At 50.1% G+C, this 16,051-nt stretch overlaps 1 protein-coding gene and 1 long non-coding RNA gene across 4 annotated transcripts; one reads left to right on the top strand and one right to left on the bottom strand.

Moving 5' to 3' along the window:
* Window positions 1-443: 443 nt before the first annotated feature.
* ARL6IP4 (ARF like GTPase 6 interacting protein 4) lies at window positions 444-13,964 on the bottom strand. Of its 3 annotated transcripts, none has more exons than XM_081893488.1 (6): window positions 13,849-13,964; window positions 5,922-6,136; window positions 4,804-5,166; window positions 4,368-4,485; window positions 3,294-3,363; window positions 444-2,728 (listed from the first exon to the last, which is right to left on the bottom strand). In XM_081893488.1, exons 2-6 carry the CDS (start codon window positions 6,121-6,123, stop codon window positions 2,672-2,674), a joined length of 810 nt encoding a protein of 269 aa, XP_081749614.1. In that variant the 5' UTR covers window positions 6,124-6,136; window positions 13,849-13,964; the 3' UTR covers window positions 444-2,671. The 3 variants fall into 3 exon arrangements, with proteins under 3 accessions (XP_081749614.1, XP_081749615.1, XP_081749613.1); XM_081893489.1 differs by having other exon boundaries at window positions 4,804-5,152; window positions 5,914-6,136; XM_081893487.1 differs by having other exon boundaries at window positions 4,804-5,152; window positions 5,902-6,136.
* Window positions 13,965-14,594: 630 nt separating this feature from the next.
* LOC309359656 lies at window positions 14,595-15,395 on the top strand. The gene is made up of 2 exons (XR_014163901.1): window positions 14,595-14,681; window positions 14,831-15,395. It is a non-coding gene; the product is annotated as an uncharacterized lncRNA (long non-coding RNA).
* Window positions 15,396-16,051: the final 656 nt, after the last annotated feature.

Consider the following 16,051-nt stretch of genomic DNA (forward strand, 5'->3'; position numbering starts at 1 on the left):
TTTCTGCCCAGTGTCAGGTTAGCAGATGTTCATTAATAAGTCAGTTCTGTCTTGTTTCCATAAGCAAAAACACAATTGTGCTGCACATTTATCCTAAAATGAGCATTTTGTATTGCACTGCATATTTTAACCTAAAATAGAAATTTTATATGCTTTTTGAGCACAGAGCAGTATTGAAAAAAAAATGGAGAAGTGCAAAAATTATAACTGCAATCCAATCTGTTTATCAGTCTGCCAAGTATGAATTGGTCCAGTTCTCTGGTGTCCCCACTTGTCAGGGAGGAGAAAGAGCAGGTCAGAGGAAGCATCTCAGGTGCAAATCCCCCTTTCAGTCAGGAGGTTCAGAAGCTGGCTTGGGCGAGTCCCAACTTCTCAGCACTACCTATTTTACGGAGCTGTTATGCAGTATGTGCAATATGGATGCATTTATACCCCACTCTGAATCGCTGAAGCAAAGCAGGCAAGCTTTATTCGGTCTTATGTCCATGACTTTGGTTACATGTGGCTGAGTCGGCAGTTCTTCTTGGTTCAGTGGAACAACCCTGTTCCCAGAACAGCACAAAACCATAATAAACAGATGATACCCTAAAACAGACAAGATGGGGAAGGCTGTTATAATGAACAGGCCTGGTATTACCTGCATCAGCAAGCCTGTGTAAGTTGATAACATGACATTTATTACCTGGACAAACCTGGATGCTACCGGTTAAATAGGAGTGCTGTGATTTTGCAAAACAAAGACCACACCCTTAAAGGGCACAATCCAGGTTAAGAAGCATTTTTTTAATCGTTCTGTTAGTTTTGATGAAAAAGAGTTAAAGCAACAATTCATTGGCTTGGCTCTTCTTTGGAGGAATAAGGCCAAAGTGTGAATTATTGTTCAGCACTGGGTAAATAATTAACAGGATATAATTAAAATGAGTTTCACACAAACATGCCTGACTAACGTTTGTTTGATTACCAAAAGTTGGTGAGCAAACAACCACGGCCAGCTCCTACACCGTGTTGCCTCAGGAGACCTGCTTATCAGTTCCCTTACCATACCTCTAAGGAAAGGGGTGGGTGTGAGGGCTAGCACCCCAGCAACGACACTGTTGCTCTAAGGGTTGCTGGCAGAATCAGCAGGCTTCTCCTCCTGCCCCCCCCGACATTTTTGGCATTGTAGCCTCTCTCGTGCCCCCCCTTAATCAATTGCTTGTGCCAGTAACATGCACAGTTTAAACCGCTGCATCCTACCACAGTGTTGCCCTGAGAACAGAGATTTAAACCTCTCCACCTAGCCCAGTGCTTCATTAAGGAAATAACCATCATAGTGATGGAGATGTTTTGTGTACCTGTGTGATTGTGTGTGTAGTGTGTCACAGGCATGCAACCCTCAGAGGATTGGCAATGTTTGGCACTCGGGCCAAAAGCATTTGGCTACCCCTGGCATACAGAGATATATAATCTGCCCAAATGGAGCCTGGAAACAGAGCAAAGCAGCATGGACAGAGTCGCTCCTGAAAGGATGACATGCTTGCCAATTGCATAGCTGTTGGCACAAGGACACACAAGGGCCCTCTAGCAAGGAAGCAAATTGTGTGGCACCCTTAAAGGGTCAAGGCTTTGAATTTCCCGTGAACACAGCAGGTGTCAGCACTTTTCAGAATCCATAGCTTAATGCATCCTATCTAGCTAACGCTGCAGCAGAAAAGTCTTACCATGTGGACCTGTTAAGGAAGCCTCAATGCATTCCTGTTCCTATATTAGGTAGGTGTAAGTGTGAAGTTGGAAACCAGAACAGCCTGAAGTGCAATCCAGATCTCGCCACTAAGTTGCCCTTCTGCCCTTAAGCAGAGGCTGCGTTGTGTCAGGCTAGAGCACAAGAAAAGGTGAGGTAGCAGCAGAACATGGCTGACCAGCCACCTTGCCAAGCCCCACACCTGAGCAGATGCTGCTCAGCCAGAGATGCTAGAGGTGGGGCACAGCAAGAGTGGACCTGTGTGAGAACTGCATGCCCTTACCCTGCTCTAACTCTTCCCAGCAGAACCCAAGAGATGAAACTCCCTCAGCCTTGAGCAGGAGGAGGTAGGTTGCAGCTGCTGGTGCTCCTCCTACCGCCTTCTTAGGACAGCGGATTTAGAGATGCGCCCTTGATGTTGAGGTTTCAGAACCTAGACACCATGAAGCCAGCTGGGAAGTAGCTGGGCTGAGCTTTAGAAAAAAGTCCCCTCCCACACAGGATAGAGGCAAGCAGGATCACAACCAGGAGCCTCCAGTCCACTTTGCACTTGGTCCATCTGCCTTGGAGGCAGGCAGAGCGGTAAAAGATCTCCGCAGCATTTGTTGTCAGACTTCCGTTGCTTCCTTTCCCGTGACCTGGGTCTTCTGTTTTTGCTCACTTCCCTTTTGCTTTGGGATAATTATTTTCACTGCTAAGGGAGGTGCCTTGATGAGGAAACAAGCTGGAGGCAGCAATTGGAGAGCCTCACAGGGGAGAACTGCAAAACAGAAGGATTTGTACTAGGAGCTGATGAATCTGGGCATCTTCCTGCCCCAGCAGTTCTCAGTCCTGATGGCACTGGCATGCAAATTCCAAGGGGACGGGTGTTGGGTGTGGGGAGTGCAGTGCCTGGTTTCGGCAAAGCTTCTGCAGCTGGGAATAAAACCGTCTCTGAAGACCATCCTGTTATCACTGCAGCATCCCCGTCCTCGCCTGGAAGGAAAGGCCATCTCCCCGCGTGGCTTGCTGTGAACAAAGGTAGATGCATTAAAGGTCTGCAAATCGTATCAGTCTTTGGTGCAATTTCTAAAGTTCTACTCGTTTAAGGGGAACAGCATCAATGTCCCCACACTCTGCAGGCTTCTAAGGAAGGAAGGAAGGAAGTTCTCATCTAGGATATGAAAAAGTCTTGATCTACAAACTGATGGAAACAAAGGCAAAGAGGACCTACATGGGAAAGTCTCAGCAACCCAAATGTCAGCTTATTCTCTCTTTTAGCAATAAAACTGCTAGCATATTTCCAAAGCTAAGCAGGGTCTGGTATGGTTTCAAATTGGATGGGGGAACTGCATGTTGAGATTCTTGCATTGCAGGGGGCTGGGCTAGATAACCCTCAGGACCCCTCCCAACTCCACAGTTCTATGATTCTATGACACTGAAGTCAGTGGAACCACTTTAGGGGAATTAATAAGCCACTGAACAGTTATAAACAAAACCCAGCCTACAAAGCCCAGCCTTGTCCTCTAAATACTCAAGTCTACAGTTGCCAGATTACATCCGTTAGATTTTGCAATAATAAACAGCCACATACCTTGTTAATTTCTTTATGCCTCTCCTTAGTAACGATCTCCTCAAGGACCTCACCATCACCTTTAATAAGTCTGGAATTGAAACTCAGATTGTAGTCCTGGCCAACTTGCACAAACAGTAGATGTCTATATGCCCTTCCTATCAAGAGAGGGGGCCATAGCTCCCTGCTTTGCATGCAGAAGGTCCCTGACTCAACCCCCAACTACATCTCCAGGAAGGGATGGGAATGTCCTGTGCCCCAAACACTGGAGAGCCTCTGCCAGTCAGTGTAGACAATACTGGGCCAAGAGGACCAGTGGTCTGGCCAGTATGAAGCTGCCTCCCATAGTTAAGAATGTGAGAATGTAGGGATCGCCTTGCTGCAATGGGGCCAGCCACAAAGAATGCCAACTCAGCTGCAGCAGAAAAAGCAAATTCCAAGCTGGAGCTTATGAGGGGTAGGATTAAAAGCAGGGCTGTATTCAATGAAGTTCTACTCAGAGAAGAACCATAACTGTCACATTTCAAATGGTCTTCTCTGAGTATGACTAAGGCTGTATACAATCCACAGCTACCAGTTTCATGATGCACTTCTCCCTGTCTATGGCGCAGCCACACTTGGACCAAACAGCAAAGGGATCCTGTGAACGGTGCAGAAAAGAGGACACAACATAACCGCAAGTTTGGAGCACCTTCCCTACATTAGGGGCTTTTAAGTTTAGGAAGAAAAGGTTCATAAGCTGAAGAACATGGCTTGTTGTGCCCACTCGCTTATCACAGTCCAGTTCCCCATTTGTAAGATGGGAACAACAGTGACTGAGCACATGGTGATGTTGCAAGGGGAAAATAAAAGAAAGTGTAAAAGCTCTGTGCGTTGTGCTTTTAAAATGATACTATTAATCGGGGTCAGCATTTGCAAAAATAAACTGCCAATGAAGGAACTTAAGAACAGAAAATACAAAGAGCTCTGTAAAGAAACTGAACTATGTGGTCGTTTCAGAGGAAAATGCAGATACAGGAGAGAAAACCCAGAGGGTCTACATAAATTTAACTTAGTGACGATCTTCTAGTGACAAACCCGCCCCCCGCAACACACCTTGTTCTTCCTGTTTCAGGGTCAACGACTCTCCTTATCACACTCTGCCGAGCGTCCCACTCCTCTTTCGTCATGGGCTTCATTGCTTGAATGCGGGATTTCTGCTCGTCTGTCAGGGCTGAGAGGCAGACCCAAGTCAGAAAACAGTGGTCTCACCAATAGCTCTGGCATTACCACTGGTAGGGAGAGCATTTTTGCTGTTCAGTCCCACAGAAAAAAGGCTCCTCCAGTGTGTTCAAAAATCACTGCACTATCAGTTAAAAGTACAAATAGCTTAGTAATGATTTTTTAAAAATCCATCTAGTAATAAACAAACTTACAGAAAATGGATCTAATTAAGGTCACTATTGCAAACGGCAACATTCATTTTGCCACTCATTAACCAAGAGTGTTGTTCTTGTTTTCCAATCCTACCTTGCCTGGGGGAGGATCTTACCTGGCCCGGAGTCTCCCAGGGTCTCTTTCTGCCACTGGTCCAGGGAAGGGCCAGGGAGTGCCTCCCCCTTGGTTGCTCCCTCTTTCTCCCTCCCCTTTGATTTATTCTTTGCTTTCTTCTTGGTTTTCCTCTTCCTCTTCTTCTTTTGCTTTTTATCTTTCTCTTTGCTTAGCTTCTTCTTGCTCTGCTTCCTCCTTTTGCGGTTGGATTCATCGTCACCTGACACATCTGGAGAGGAATCGGAAGAGGAGGACGATCCTGAAGATAAGGAGCTGGTCTCGGAGGAGCTGCTGCTGCTGCTGCTGCTGCCGCCTCTTCTCCTTTTCTTCTTCTTCTCCTTCTCCTTCTTCTTCTTCTTTTTCACTGGAACCCAGCATCAATCAGAAGTCACCAGGGAATATCTATCATGTTGCAATACATCACCAGAACTGTTACCCAAAGGGAGAAAAAAACTGGGGGAATTCTCTTTTCCAGCCCTGGACAGAACCCAGAACTGGAACTTGTTGATTGGCTTAATTGCTGTGGCTTCACCTCCAAGAATAACCTAGGTGTTGTAACTGGGGTTGGGGAGGCAACTAGTCTAGTGTCTCCATGGGATTCTTTGCCTGGGGTTGGGGCAGCCAGGACATATTTCTAACCCATTAGTATGGTTTGAATCTGCTGCATACATAGATGTGGCTCTGAAGTCAGTGCCCAACAAATGATATAATCAGAGGCACTGATTTTAAGACACACCTGGATGTTACAAAAGGCAGCTGTCAGTGTGCAGCCATCGCTTGCTTGAGGGACAAAGCTTAAGAAGGCAAAGTTTCAAGCCCTGGTGGTTCTGGTGGGAAGTTCTATGAAAGCAAAAGCAGTGATAATTTTTTTAAAAAAACAACCACAGGAGAAATACTCTGCAGGCTGCATTCTACACAAGTGTCTCATCCTAAGCAAACAAGGGGACCATGGTGGAGGGTGCGGGGAGCAGCCTCCATGACCAGAAAGTGACAATAGCTCCCCCAGCAAACTGCACTACTGGCCAACACTGGCAAATGCTCCCCCATTGAGAGATCGGAGTTCTGCATTTCTTAGGCCATTGCTTTAGAAGCAGCTGACACCCTCTCCCACATCCTTACCTTCTTTGCTGGAGGCTGAGCCCATCCGGACCCCTGGGGGCTCAGATTCTCTTTTGCTGGCAGGAGACAAACTCCTCATCCTCCCCTGGGATTCTCTGCTGCTCTTCCTCCTTTTCTTCTCCTCCTCCTCCACATCTCGCCTGCTCTGGGAGACGCTACGGCTCCTGCTCCGAAACCTTTTCCTCGCCTGGCTGTGAGCCATCCTACTCTTAGGTCTGTTCCAAACAAGGAGATCTATTTACTTGCTTGGCTACCTATGACCATCCTGCCCTTGAAGATCACACTCAGTCTTACTCAAGTTTCAAACCAGCCAGAAGTAAATGTCCATTCAGAAAGGTCTTGGTTAGGGAAATTTGATCTTGCAAGGTTTGCAAAATAGCAGCATCCCATCCATGTTGCTAGTCAGAGCCAAGGACTGCACTTTGGCCTATTCAGATGGGAAGCCATGGCATGTAGTCATCTAATCCTTCCTTGGCCACTGGGGCCACAGGTTACTGCAAGGCCCTGAAAGTTCTATAGGTTAATTCTATGCCAAGTGGTTCATTCTTTAAAATGAAAGGAGGGAGAAGCTGTGACCCTCCTGAAGCTCCTAGACTACAACTCCCACCATCCCTGACCACGCCGGCTGGGGCTGATGGGAGCTGGTGTCCAACAACAACTGGAGGGCCACATCCCTGCCCTACATCCCAACACAATATCTTTGCTAGCCTTTCATGTGCCACGATGGGGGTCAGGTTTTTTTGTTTTTCAAGCTTGGCAGCCTTCCTCAGATTAAAGCAGCCTTGGAGCTCAGCAGCCAGGGCTGTTTATCTCAGGGCAACAACTTCTCCCCTCAGTTGACTAGAGGAAATGTAAAAATAAAATACCCACAATAATTCATTCATCATTGGCATTGGATAATTTCTAGTGCACAACCCTCTTTTTCGTAACTCAAGAGCAGCTTGATTTTATTGTTGTCAGGGTTTCTGGGAGAGAGGAGGAGATGACAGAGGAGACGGAGAGCGAGTGGGAGGAGGGGCAGAAGGATGAGGAAGAAGATGACGGAATTCTGAGGGAATCCACGAGTCTGAGCAGCGAGTCAGAGGATTCTCAAAAGGGGGTTACCTTAATCAAGCAAAGGGGAGGAGAAGGGAGAAGCGGAGAGGAGCCCAGTGGAAGACAGAGGAAGCAAGAGACGTCTCAGCCGGAACGGAGTAAAGGGGGTGGAGTCGTCAGCCTCTCGGAGGGAGCAGGATTAGGAGAGAACAGAGAGAGGGGGTTGGAGCAGGGTGTTCAGCCGGAAAGGGTGGAGAGCAGAGCAGGGGGTGGTGTAGCGGTCGAAAGAAAGGTCAGCAGCAACGTACGCGCGCCAAGTTCAAACGTAGAGGCGCGCGGAAGTGGAGAGAGCTCAGGGGAGGAGCCCGGCCCTAAAGCCAGAAAGAGGGGGGAAGAGGCGGCAGAGGATTCAGCCTCAGGCGAGTCACGGAGAGAGGGAACCCAGGGGGGCAGGAAGACCCTGCGGAAAAGAAAGGAGAGGAAGAGGTGGTCTAGAGCCAGGCTATTAAGTTGGTGCGGAAGAGGGGAGGAGTCAGAGGGGACTTCAGCGGTCTAACGTGGCAGACGTACGGCCACAATGCTGAACTGTATGAGAAGCAGAAATCTTCAATAAACTTTTCCTGTAAATAAGCTGCAACGGAGTGAGGTCTCTTGTGAGCTGGGACCAGTCCTGGGTGGCCGTGACAGTAAGTCCCCTCTCTCAAAGCAAAATTTTTTTTTTGCGAAGCTCACGAACGGGAGCAGCCATGAGCGCTGAGGAGCAGCTGGTTGCATTGCGGAATCAGGTTACCGCTCTCACATCGGCAGTCATTGCTTCGCAGAAGAAGAATGACGACTTGGAGAAGACGTGCCAGGATTTGCAGGCAAGGTGGGAGCGCGCGGACAAGGCGGGGGCCCCAGGATCCAGAGCGGAGGGCATTGCGCTTGGACGGAGGGGGGGTGCCCTAGTTCCGCATTTTAATGGCAACTTGCAAGACTATCCCAATTTCAGAGCGGACGTTGTATATGCACTGCACTTACTCCGTCACGATTTTAAAGATGAGGAGGAGAAAGTGGGGTTCATTGTTTCGCACCTGCATGGGGAGGCCAGGGCTTGGCTACGCAATTTGTGGCGCGAAGATGGACCGGCCCGTCGCGATTCAACTGCGTTCATCAAAGCGATGGATTCTTGTTTTCAATCCTCTGTGGATGTGGACATTGCGCGCCGTCAAATGCACGGGCTGAGGCAGGGGAAAGCGACTGTGCGCCAATACCACTCTAAGTTTTTTGCATTGCTCACCGCCTTAGATTGGCCAAAGGACAGTAAGCCGGTCAGAGATCTTTTTTGGGAGGGATTGAGCCCCCCCATCAAGGATGAGATCGCTAGGGGGGACAGACCCCAGACCCTAGAAGACGTGGTGCACCGGGCTTTAGCTATTGGAATTCGACATGAGGGGCGTCCGTGGCACGAGGAGGACGGGCCCCAAGCGCGTGCGCAAGCAAGGACTCTCCCTTTTGTGCACAGGGACTTCAGCCGTGCGCACCCCTCGCCAATGGGGAAGGACAGCGAGGAGCCAATGGAGATTGGTGGTGCTAGGGCTCAGAAGCCATCCCAGAGCCCTGTCCCTGGTGCAGCCAAAGCGAAGCCTCCTAGAGGAACCAGGAAGTGTTACATCTGTGACAGTGCGCACCATATGGCGAAAGAGTGCCCCCAGAGGCTCCAGAAGCACACTGCAGCGCTGGCAACTGTAACAGCAGAGGTGCAACCAGGGGAGCAGCTTCAGGGAAACGACAGTGCCTGGCTGGAAGCAGAGCTACTGGGGCTCAGCCAGGCGGATCTGTAGACAAGCCCCCAGCATCACTGCAGAGCGTGGACCCTTTGCCTCCCAAACCGGCAGTTCTGCTCACAGCAACACTCCAGTTGCCTGATGGGAGACTCCTCGAGGTTCCAATAACGATCGATTCGGGAAGCAACGCCGACTTCATGGGACTGCAGTTCGTTAAGCAGCACAACATGGCGCTCCTGCCTGCAACGACGCCTCTAAACGTGGTCACGGTGGACGGCAGGAAGTTGCTGGGGGGGCAAGTGGTGCAGCAAACCCCTCCCATGATGATGCAGATTGGCAACCATCGAGAACTTATTAGTTTCAATGTCACCCACTTATCGGACACACCCATCGTGTTAGGCATGAGTTGGCTGGAGAGGCACAGTCCCGCGGTTGCGTGGTACCAGAGGCAGATCAACTTTTGTTCATCGTATTGTGCTCAGCATTGCTTTCAGACCGATCAGGGAGGAGAAGCTGAGCAGCCATTGCATCTGGGTATGGTGCAAACAGTGCCTCACAAGTACCAGGAATTCTTGGAGGTTTTCTGTGAGAAGGAAGCTGACAAGTTGCCGCCTCATAGACCTTACGACTGCGCGATTGATTTAGTGCCAGGGGCGCAATTGCCTGCTGCCAAGCTGTACTCCATGTCGGAGGACGAAATGCAAGAGCTTCGGGAGTTCATAGACCATAACCTCAAGCGAGGTTTCATCCAGGAATCTAAAGCAGCGGGAGGCAGCCCTGTTTTCTTTGTGAAGAAGAAGGACACGCCCCAAAAAAGGCTTATAGTGGATTACAGGTTCATAAACAGCTTGACTAAGCCCAAAGCTTTCCCCATGCCCAAAATTGACGACCTTTTAGCGACCGTCAGGAGGGGCAAGATTTTCACCAAGCTGGACCTACGTGGAGCTTACAATCTCATCCGCATCCGGAAAGGAGATGAGTGGAAGACCGCCATGTTCACCCCTCTGGGCACATACGAATACAGAGTCATGCCTTTCGGCCTCCAAAATGGCAGCCACGTTTTTCAAGCATTTATGCACCACGTGCTAGCAGGTCTCCTCTACAAGAAGTGTGTCTGCTTTCTCGACGATATCCTGATTTTCTCGGAATCGCCGGAGGATCACGATAAGGACGTGAGGGAGGTCCTGCAGAGGCTGAAGGAACACAGGCTGTACGCCAAGTTGGAAAAGTGCCAGTTTGATGTCAGAGAGGTTGATTTCCTTGGCTACAAGTTGTCCGACGAGGGACTGGCCATGGACAGGGCTAAGGTTCAAGCGCTGTTGGACTGGAAAAGCCCTCGAAATCGGAAAGAGGTCCAGAGGTTCATCGGCTTTGCCAATTTTTACCGCAAGTTTATTAAAGGTTTTGCGAACGCGACGGCGGCGATCACTGACACCCTCAGTTCCAAGAAGAAGAAGTTCGTCTGGACCGAACAAGCGGAGCGGTCCTTCCGGACGCTTAAAGGTCTTTTCGCCTCCGAAGAGCAGCTGCTCCACGTGAATCCCGGCAGACCCATGCGGGTAGAGACCGATGCGTCAGATAGAGCGGTTGGGGCCGTTCTTTTGCAAGAGGATTCACAAGGCAACTGGCGACCGGGTGCGTTCTACTCCCGGAAGCTCAGCAAGACGGAGCGCAATTATACCATATGGGACAGGGAGTTGTTGGCCATTCATGCAGCTTTCAAAGCGTGGCGACACTTCTTAATAGGAGCCAAGCACACGGTGCAGGTCCGCACGGATCACAAGAACTTAGAGTATTGGCGGACGGCTAAGTTGCAGACCCAGCGACACATGCGCTGGGCGGAGTTCTTTGCGGACTTCGACTTCAAAATAGAATACATCCCAGGAGACTCCAATGTTATTGCAGACGCGCTGTCCCGAAAGCCGCAATACTTGGAGGAAGCAGCTCCAATCGCAGCAAAGCACATTTTCGCACCGCAGGCGTGGACGTGCGCTACCATCGCAGTCGACCTGGACGCGGTGCGACGCGCGTTGCAAAGGGATCAGTTTGCACAGTCTAAGATGGAGGAGCTACGCGGAGGGTCGCGACACAACGATGAGTTTCGATTACAAGATGGACTTTTGACTCGTAAGGGTGCCCTTTACGTGCCCACCGACGATCTTCGAGCCAAGGTTTTGCAACAGTTGCATGACGCCCCTAGTGCAGGCCATTTCGGCAAAGAGAAGACGATGGAGTTGGTGGCTAGAGACTTTTGGTGGCCCCAGATGAGAGGAGAGGTGGCGGACTACGTCGCCAGGTGTGATATCTGCCAGAGGTCCAAACCAGTGCACCAGAAGCAGGCGGGATTGCTAGAACCGCTGGAGACACCGCAGCAACCGTGGGAGAGGGTAGCGTTGGACTTTGTTACAGACCTGCCCAGCTCCAGAGGTAAGACGGCGGTGTTAGTGGTGGTGGACTTGTTCACCAAGATGGCGCACTTCATCCCTTGTGCCAAGGTGGCGACGGCAGAACAGACCGCAAAGCTCTTCATCGATAACGTCTTCAGAGTGCATGGACTTCCGCAGTCCGTCTTGTCCGACAGGGGGCGCCAGTTTGTTTCCACTTTCTGGCGAAAGCTTCTGGGCATCTTGCACGTCAAAATCAACCTGACATCGGCGAGGCATCCACAAACCAACGGTCAAGCGGAGAGGGTCAACGCGATCATGCAGCAGTACCTGCGGTGCTACGCCAACCAGCGACCTGCGGCGTGGGTGGACTACCTGCCGATGGCTGAATTCGCCTACAACAACACGAAACACGCTTCCACCGGGGTGACGCCTTTCTTCGCGAACAATGGCCGTCATCCCAGAACCTTCCCGAGATTTGCGGCACCAGGAGGGGGGGGGCCTCAAGATGCCGACCAGTTTGCAGCGGAGTTGCAAGAGGTGCACGAGGAGCTGCGGAGACATTTGGAGCTGGCAAAACAGGCGTATAAGGTGCAGGCCGATAAGCACAGGAGGGCGGGAGAGGACATCCAGGTTGGGGACTGGGTGTGGTTAGCAGCCCACGCGATGCCGGCCAGGTCATTGGCCAAGAAGAAGTTAGGACACAGGCAGCTAGGGCCATATCAAGTTGAGGCTAAGATCAATCCGGTGGCTTTTCGTCTAGCCCTTCCGGAAGGTTCCAGGGTGCACCCGGTCTTTCATAGGTCGGTGCTCACTCCCTACAAAACCCCACACAGGTTTCAAGAGTCAGGAGCACCCCCAGAGCCACGTAGGAGGGCGCCTGAGAGGGGGGAATCGCCAAGACCAGAACCTCTTAACGAGGTCACAGAGATACTGGACTCGAGATGGGGGGAGGAGGGAGTTGAATATTTTCTCGCCAGGGAGGGCACACCAGCCGCTGCTAATAGTTGGGTGCCAGGCTACGAGTTAGACGAACCCCTTTTGAAAGAAGAGTTCCATGCACTTTTCCCACATAGACCCATGCCAGCTGAGTACTTTGATGACTGGCTTTTCACACCCACATTGTCTGATAGCACGTTCAGGGGTTTCTCTTCCCCCGAGGAAAGAACACCAGAATCAAGCCCGCCCAGGGGATCGTGCTCGGGGGTGGACACGGAAACCCCTTATTGGTGGGAGGAGCAGCCAGAGGAGGAATGGCGTAAGAGGTGGCTGATAGGTCCTTGGCGGGCAGCACCGGAGGAAGTAGCGATGGAAGCAGAGACTGAGAAGCATTTGGGGGAAGAACCCGACTTCGAATACACTTACACAGAACTGCCAGCGGAGAACATTGACGTAGACGACCTGTATCCTGAGCCTACCCCCGAAGAGCCGCAGTTTCCACAACCGGTCCCCGGCGAGCGGGAGGGGGGAAGGGGGGGCTTCGAGGGGGGGATGGATGTCAGGGTTTCTGGGAGAGAGGAGGAGATGACAGAGGAGACGGAGAGCGAGTGGGAGGAGGGGCAGAAGGATGAGGAAGAAGATGACGGAATTCTGAGGGAATCCACGAGTCTGAGCAGCGAGTCAGAGGATTCTCAAAAGGGGGTTACCTTAATCAAGCAAAGGGGAGGAGAAGGGAGAAGCGGAGAGGAGCCCAGTGGAAGACAGAGGAAGCAAGAGACGTCTCAGCCGGAACGGAGTAAAGGGGGTGGAGTCGTCAGCCTCTCGGAGGGAGCAGGATTAGGAGAGAACAGAGAGAGGGGGTTGGAGCAGGGTGTTCAGCCGGAAAGGGTGGAGAGCAGAGCAGGGGGTGGTGTAGCGGTCGAAAGAAAGGTCAGCAGCAACGTACGCGCGCCAAGTTCAAACGTAGAGGCGCGCGGAAGTGGAGAGAGCTCAGGGGAGGAGCCCGGCCCTAAAGCCAGAAAGAGGGGGGAAGAGGCGGCAGAGGATTCAGCCTCAGGCGAGTCACGGAGAGAGGGAACCCAGGGGGGCAGGAAGACCCTGCGGAAAAGAAAGGAGAGGAAGAGGTGGTCTAGAGCCAGGCTATTAAGTTGGTGCGGAAGAGGGGAGGAGTCAGAGGGGACTTCAGCGGTCTAACGTGGCAGACGTACGGCCACAATGCTGAACTGTATGAGAAGCAGAAATCTTCAATAAACTTTTCCTGTAAATAAGCTGCAACGGAGTGAGGTCTCTTGTGAGCTGGGACCAGTCCTGGGTGGCCGTGACAATTGTCTTCTTTAAACTGGCTGTTGCCGTTTCAGTTTGTCGTTTTATTTGGCTCTAGTGTGTTTGCCTGATCTTCTTCTTCTTCATTATAACTGTACTTTTTATTCCCTACTACTTTGTAGGTCGCTTTGGGCTGCCTTGGGCAAAATTAAGTGACAAATCTTAATAATAATAATAATAATAAGCCACTCAACGTTGCTCTGTGCAGTTCGTGCATCTACACATTTGCGCGCGCGCGCACTTCGGCCCCTTTAACACCCAGCCGCGCGTGGACCCTTTTAAGAAAACCCGCGCGGTTTCTGCTGTCCTTCAAAGCCTTTCCACCCAATCCCGGCGCTCCGTCTCCCCCGCCCTCTTTCCAAGCCCCGCCCCGCCGCCTGCCCGATAAGGGCTCCGTCAGGCAGCCAAGGCGCATGCGCACTGAGTGCCTACTCGCAAGATCTTTGCGGAACCAATTTCGCCCCGTCGCGCCGGACTCACCGAGCCGGGTCCAGGCCTCGCCCCGAGGGAACACGGCGCGGCGCGCGGAGAAGCGTCGTTGCAGAGGCTGGGCTTCTAGGGCTGGGCTGCGCCTCCGCAGCCCCGGAAACCGAGCGGGGCCCCCAGCACCTCTTTCGAGTTTCCTCGGCCACTTCCTGTCTGCGCCTCGTCCGTCGCCATGAAGTGTCCGGCGGGGAACACTGAGGCCGCGCATCTTGGTTCCCAGCCTCCCGAAAACCCCGTACCTGAAGCGGCGCTGGGTTGTGGGGCTCCAGCTCCCATCGGCCCCGGGAGCGAGTGGCGGGAGGTCAGGCCAACATCTGGAGGGGGCCGAGTGGCCCAGGGGGATCCCTGCAACCAAAAAAATCGGGGGAAGCGGAGGCAAAGAGCGGGGACCCCCGTTTTCTTTCTTTCAATTTTTAAGGGAAAAAATTATCCTTTTGTGTTCTGTACGTGTTTGTTCAAAAATATCCAAAGTGGCGTTCAAGAACAATAATCATAAAAAGAATAAAATAAATAAATAAAATGGTAAACCAGTTTAAATCAGAAGGTGGAGCGTGCATCTTTTAAAATAAATATTATTAAAAATGCAGCAGTATAATCCATATTTTTAACAATTGGCAAAACATGCATTTAGTAGTTACTTATTACATTTTTATCCCACCTTTTCATCACAGAACTCAAGGCAACACATTTTTTGTCCTCACAGCAATACTGTAAGGTAGGTTAGGCTGAGCCTAGCCCAGAATCTGGCAGCAGACTTGAGTCAGTAGCGGTTCAAGCCTGGATTTGAACGCTAAATAAGCAAACAAAACAAAACCTGCCCCATCTCTGTTTCAGTTACAGATAGGTAGCCGTGTTGGTCTGCCATAGTCAAAACAAAAAACAAAATTCCTTCCACTAGCACCTTAAAGACCAACTAAGTTAGTTCTTGGTATGAGCTTTCGTGTGCATGCACACTTCTTCAGATACACAGAAGAAGTCTCTGTTTAACACTCTTAACCATAAAGGCTTTACTATAATGATTTTGTACAGTACACTCTAAGGTACAGTATGTCTACTATTGAGTTCAATAGGGCTTCCTCCCAGGAAAGTGTATATAGGATTGCAACCTTTAATTAGTCCAGCTCTTATACGAACAGTGAATATTTGGGTCCTGCTTCTTCAGTTTTCTTATTTCTTCCACACAAAACGCAACAAAGTAGAATTTATATTCTGAACCACTATTATCTTACCCTTGACTTTAATGAAAATATGCTATAACTTCCATGCATGTCAAACTGTACCCCAGTGGGTTGGTGAAAGAACTCTGTATTATTGTTGAAAACAGCCATATTAGCAATTGTCATGGGGATTTGTCTACAAATATAATGGCCAGATGTGATTTTGACAGAATAGAGCTGGACAAAAATATAATTGACTATTATTTATTGACAAGTTTTATATGACTTATTGTATGTTAGGATTATCTCTCCAGCTGCTGCAGAGAGGGAGGGCGATTCCGGAGTGTTGCTGTTACTTAAAAAATAAAATGAAATTCTTTGCAACCTGCTTTGGTCTTTCTAGCATAGCTAAAAAATAAAACAGAATTTTGTTGGCACCTTGGTTTCCCCCCCCCCCTTGCTTAACGAGCTCAGATTACAGCTGCTCTCCCCCTCCTCTCTGCCTTCCGCTGCTAACGGTTCTCTCCCTATGCCTGCTTCTTCTCCTCCTGTCAGCATCTGAGCTTCGCTGACAAGAAGTGACTGCCGCGGCATTCCCTCACAGGATGGCATGGGCAGGGAAGGGTTTTTATACTGGGTAGTAGATTGCAGCCTGGTCTATTGCTGTCATTTTATGGATCAATGGTCTTGTTAGATAGTAAAATTTATGTAAAATTGCTGTTTTAGGGGTTGTCTTTCATCGTCTAGAACGGATTAATCCGTTTTCCATTACTTTCTATGGGAAAGCATCCCTTGGTTTTAAGGCTACTTTGGTTTAAGACCAGACTCCAGAACGGATTAAGTTCATAAACCAAGGTACCACTGTAAGGCATTATTTAATGGTACTAAGAGCCATTATAAAATTGGTGAATTAACTGAAAGGTAAAAAATTGCTTAGAAACATAAAGAGTAGCTCCCTATTTAAAAGGTCAGTCTATTGACGCTTATATAGTGGTTCCTTGGTTTAAGAACAGCTTTGTTTATGAACAACTTGGATTAAG

The sequence above is a fragment of the Podarcis melisellensis genome (genome assembly GCF_964234715.1).
Source record: "Podarcis melisellensis genome assembly, chromosome: 16".
Taxonomy (NCBI): domain Eukaryota; kingdom Metazoa; phylum Chordata; class Lepidosauria; order Squamata; family Lacertidae; genus Podarcis; species Podarcis melisellensis.